General features: G+C 38.6%; 1 protein-coding gene across 1 annotated transcript; it reads right to left on the bottom strand.

The window, feature by feature from the left end:
• Positions 1–504: 504 nt before the first annotated feature.
• Positions 505–945, bottom strand: LOC145989168 (uncharacterized). The gene has a single exon (XM_083124462.1). It carries the CDS (start codon positions 943–945, stop codon positions 505–507), a length of 441 nt encoding a protein of 146 aa, XP_082980588.1.
• Between the last annotated feature and the right edge of the window lie 3,807 nt (positions 946–4,752).

The following is a 4,752-nucleotide window of genomic DNA, read 5'->3' on the forward strand; positions in this document are numbered from 1 at the left end:
TTTTAAATTTTGGTGAATGGCAGAAGGTTCAATTTAAACTTTTAATGATTACAATTTCAATTTTGGAAATTGTCTCGCAAGAGGGGTTGTCGTACCATACCCGTTCGATTAAGGAATATTGACCCTGGCAGACCTTGTCAGCTCCTGCTCAGAAATGTGTTGGGTAAGCCTTTCACAGGAAATGGTAAGAACACCGGCCTTTTGGCAAGAGGTGACGAGAGGCCAAGCGAGGGTTTAAATAGGTGCGCATGAGAGCGACACGAGGTCTTTTAATCTGGAATCATCGGAGAAGCAGGAGCTACTGGTCTTATTTCTAAACCGAACAGGGTAAGCTAGTCTACACCCATTCTGCCATTCGCATTGCTCACTTCAGTCTAAACCGAATCATGAGTCTATTTTAATGATAAATTAGATATTTGTACCTGCCCGTTCAAGGCTGTCTCTACCATCAACAAGTATTAATTGGGAGGGGCAAGTTACATCCCTATTTTAAGATCCCCGCGTTCAGGTTGGAACCCTACGCCATAAGGATCTCAACAACTGCCTTGCTTCACAACCTCTTGAAGGAACATCTGCTGGATTCATTTCACTGGGTACATATTTCCATGCACTGGGATCAGAGAGTTGTCTAATTTCTTTAACTCTGTTCCCAACGAATACTCCCCAAACTCCTTCTCGTCGAATCCAAGTCAGCACCTTGGAAGAATCAGTCCAAAAGATAATGGAGGTATCTTTTAAACCCAAATGTTCTCGAATCCTGGTTGCTAGCCTTGCTCCCACCATCGCGGCAAGCAATTCTAGCTGAGGAATTGTACTATTCTTTGGAGCCACTCGTGCCTTTGCCTCAATCAATTGTACCCTAACACCTCTCCTCGTGTCAACCCTCATGAAAACTGCTGATGCATATGCCACTTTGCTAGCATCACAGAACACGTGAATGCTCATAGAGTTAAGTTCATTGGATTCATAATCCCAACCCATGAAACTTCTGGGTATCCTTACCTCTTTTAGCATCGGTAATTCTTGTACCCAACTGTGTTCTTATTTCTTCACTAACTTGCTCATCCAATCCAAGCCCCTCTGCCCAAGTCTGCTGAAGTAACAATTTTGGTAGAAGAGTCACGGGACAAGTAAAACCTATAGGATCAAATATACGGTGTGCTACTGATAATATCACACGTTTCGAAACTGCCTTGAGCTCAACATCTTTAATATCCAATAGTAGTATAAAAGTATATACTATTGGCGCGATAAATGATGAACCCCCCTCAGGCAGATTTGGCTACACTTAAAACTTGCTCAACATGCCCATATGAGCTTTTTGCTCAAGTGTGGTACTCCGTCTAATCCAAGATTTTTGTAAAAATGCCCTCGGGAAGTTCCTGTGAAATGATGAGCCCCCTCAGATTGATTTGTCCACACTTACAAAAGGCACTTCTGTCAGATTGTTGTCCATAAGCTTGTTAAAAATATGCCCCTCTTGATATTTTTTTTTGCCCACACCTAAAACTAATCCAAGATGCTCATAAAACCCACACCCACCCACACCCACCCTTATTTACTTCCGGTCCACTTCCGGTTTAAGTTCAATTAGGCACCAGGTTCAATTTGTTTATCTAATATTAAAACAATGCAATATGCAGAAATCTTCTAGAATTGCTCTGTGACTCTCTCATTTCTTACATCATAAATATATGATTTTTCACCTATGAGAATAACACTACATATGGTGTCATCAGGGAGTGTATCGTGGAATTCACAGATAATTTTAATGTTTGTCCTGTCATTAACCACAACTTGTTTCCTTTTTGAAGTGTTGATGACAAACATGGGTCTCTGTGCTTTGAATTCATCTGGTGTGTAATACATGTCAGTATTGCCAGTAGTGACCCTTTTGTATGCCGTAAATGCTTCATATAATTTAAGGAAATCATCCTTGGACATGTCTAAATTATAATTTTCTCTAGGGAATACCTCATTTCTGCCATTTTTAAGATATATGTTCTTGATGTTGCAATTATCAAATCTACTTGAATTTTTTTCCTGATTATTGTGTCTTCCAGTCTGAAACAGTACCACCACAAAATCCGGCATGTCATATTGTATACTGGAGAATGAATTTGTAGCATCAAACTCATAATAAGTACCAGTGGCAGGCTTCTGTACACATTGATATGTATAAAATTGTAAAGGAATCTGTGGATTTTTTATTATATCTGCTTTGTATTTAAGAGCATAACTGGCTTCATATTCAACAACTGGCATTCTTAGCTCCATAGTCTGAATAAGGCACTTGCCTTCATCAGGTAGGGTATTGGGCAGAGCTTCCCCTGTAGAGTTTAATGTGCTGTACCTCATCAAAGCATTATTATTATTGGCAGCTCTTCTAAATGTGATTCTTAAACCACCCTTCCACATAATATCTTTGTAATCTGAGAAGAATCCTGGCAACAGGCGCATAGGGAACAGTACTGTGTGGCTCTTAGATATAATTTTATCACCAGCCTCAAATCCACCTATTTTGTAGTAAGAAGCCTCGGTTTTGGATAATTTTAGTGTGGCCAAAGCTGTGGAGGTAATGCCGGGATAATCCACTCTGTTTATAACAACACCATGTTTTCTGATCTCAATTTCAGAGAACAGATGTGGCACAAAATTATCTACCAATCTTATATTTGAATTTGCCGGATAATCTGTACCATCGAGCTTTACAACATCAAATTTGATGTATAGATCTGCTCTGTGGGGGTGTATAAAGCCATCCCCTACATCAAGATCAACCTCAATCTCTGTGTTGGGTTGATTTAAATTTGCAAATGTCCTCCTGTTTGGGGGGAATGATTGTAGCTCATAACTCTCAATATTTTCCATTTTTTTGTATGTATTTTTATTTAAATATTAATCTCTATGATTGCAGTTGTTGTGGCTCCAGCAAAATCAACTAATTCTTCTTTTTCATTAGTGACCATCAACTCAATGTTATCTATTCTATTATGGCACACAGGAAAATATAATGTTGGTGATGGAGTGTAGATGATGGGCTCCATAAATTCAGAGTTAGGTTTGAATGTTGCAATGATGCCAGTTTGTTTGTGAGTGCCTATGCCATTTGATTTGGTGATCATACCCTTAGCCACATTACAGTGAATATTCAGAGTCTCTATGGCTAAGAATTGAGGTATATTAATAGCAGTGTGTTTGATGGCCGGTTCAAGTTTTGTGTTGTTCTCAAAGCCTAACAGCTCTCCTATAGTACCCAGATCCACTGTTTCTGTAGCAGATACAATCTCTACTCTGTGAGTGACAGAATTTTGAGTTAAAACTATACCTCTGGGTAACTGAGCATTTAGAGTGGACAGATTATATTGCCCTGGAGTGATGACAATTTTTTGATCCCCTACTGCAATTTTGTTGTTGTGGTGTGTAATATTAGGGATCAAGTACATGCCATAAAATGCTCTGAGAGCTATTGTTTTGGGATACACTATATCATCATGTAATCTAAGTTTCAATATTGAATTTTGGCTGGTGAGATGGAATACCCCCATGATGTTTTAAATAACACAAGGCCTTTTGAAAATTTTCAATTGATGGTTTATTTATTTGAGACATATATCTAAGAACAGATAAACACAAATGTCCACAATTAACATCTTTGAAATTTTGTACACGGGCATTATTGTAATAAAGATTAGCTGATTTTAGATATTTTACTAAATTTTCAGGTGGAACACCTCCAAATGAATCAAACACAAATGCCTCATTTTTTAAATATTTAAGATAACAGATCCAGTGAGTGCCCTGATTTTTGTACTTATTAACAATGCCACACCCTTTGTTGAGTGGTTGTTCTGGTAAAGAATCAGACATGTACACACCTCTAAAATTTTTGATGCCCAGTGGCTTGATTAAAGCTTCAATATCTTGGTTTGTAAGCGGCTCTTGTTTTTTTTAAACTTATTCATGGCTCTCTTAACACCTTTGCCTTGTTTCTCCATGGCCAGGTTATGGCGCTTCAATTCATCTAATTCTGCTTTATTTTTTTGGCATCTATTACTGTCTTTGCTATGGCAGCTGATCCCCCAGCCAAGCTCCCAACAGCCCCAAGTGCTGCTAAGATGGCCGGGATAGTAAATATGAAACCCCCCACATGTGATTTTTTTCTGGATTGCTGTAATTTTTTTAATTGGGGGTACTATACAACAATTTCATACCATGGCCCTTTGCAAGACAAGAGCTTTTTTTCTTGCGCTGCTTTTTGGTTAAAAGACTATCAATAGTTTTAAGAGATTTAAGACCTGCATAAGGTATTTGATACATAACACCCTTGGCCTTCATTCTAGGTTTATTATATATATATTCACAGCCCCCACCCCAGTTTTTGTTTGGTGGTCATAGCTATGGTGGTCCCCAATGCTGCTATTCTCTCACTGAAAGAAGCATCTTTGCTTACAAATCTACCAAATGCAGCCTCTTCTAATTTTTTGTCTGCAACATGTCTCTTGTCTAGATCAGAATGTGTGTTGTATGCTGTGTCATGGTCTCTACAAGCAGCATCTAGGGGATTAACACCAGGGTCCCCTCTGATTAATCTATGGTCCAATTTTGTGCCTGGACCACAATACTGATAGCCTGGAATGTGTAGTTCAAATGGCAGCTTGTTTATAATGTCATTAACCAACCCCCGACCCTCAGAAATATTCCAAAATTTAGGTGGTAGAGTATTAATAATTTTTATAAGATATCCAATCC

Source organism: Lepisma saccharinum, chromosome 6, assembly GCF_977018435.1.
Source record: "Lepisma saccharinum chromosome 6, izLepSacc3.1, whole genome shotgun sequence".
Classification (NCBI taxonomy): domain Eukaryota; kingdom Metazoa; phylum Arthropoda; class Insecta; order Zygentoma; family Lepismatidae; genus Lepisma; species Lepisma saccharinum.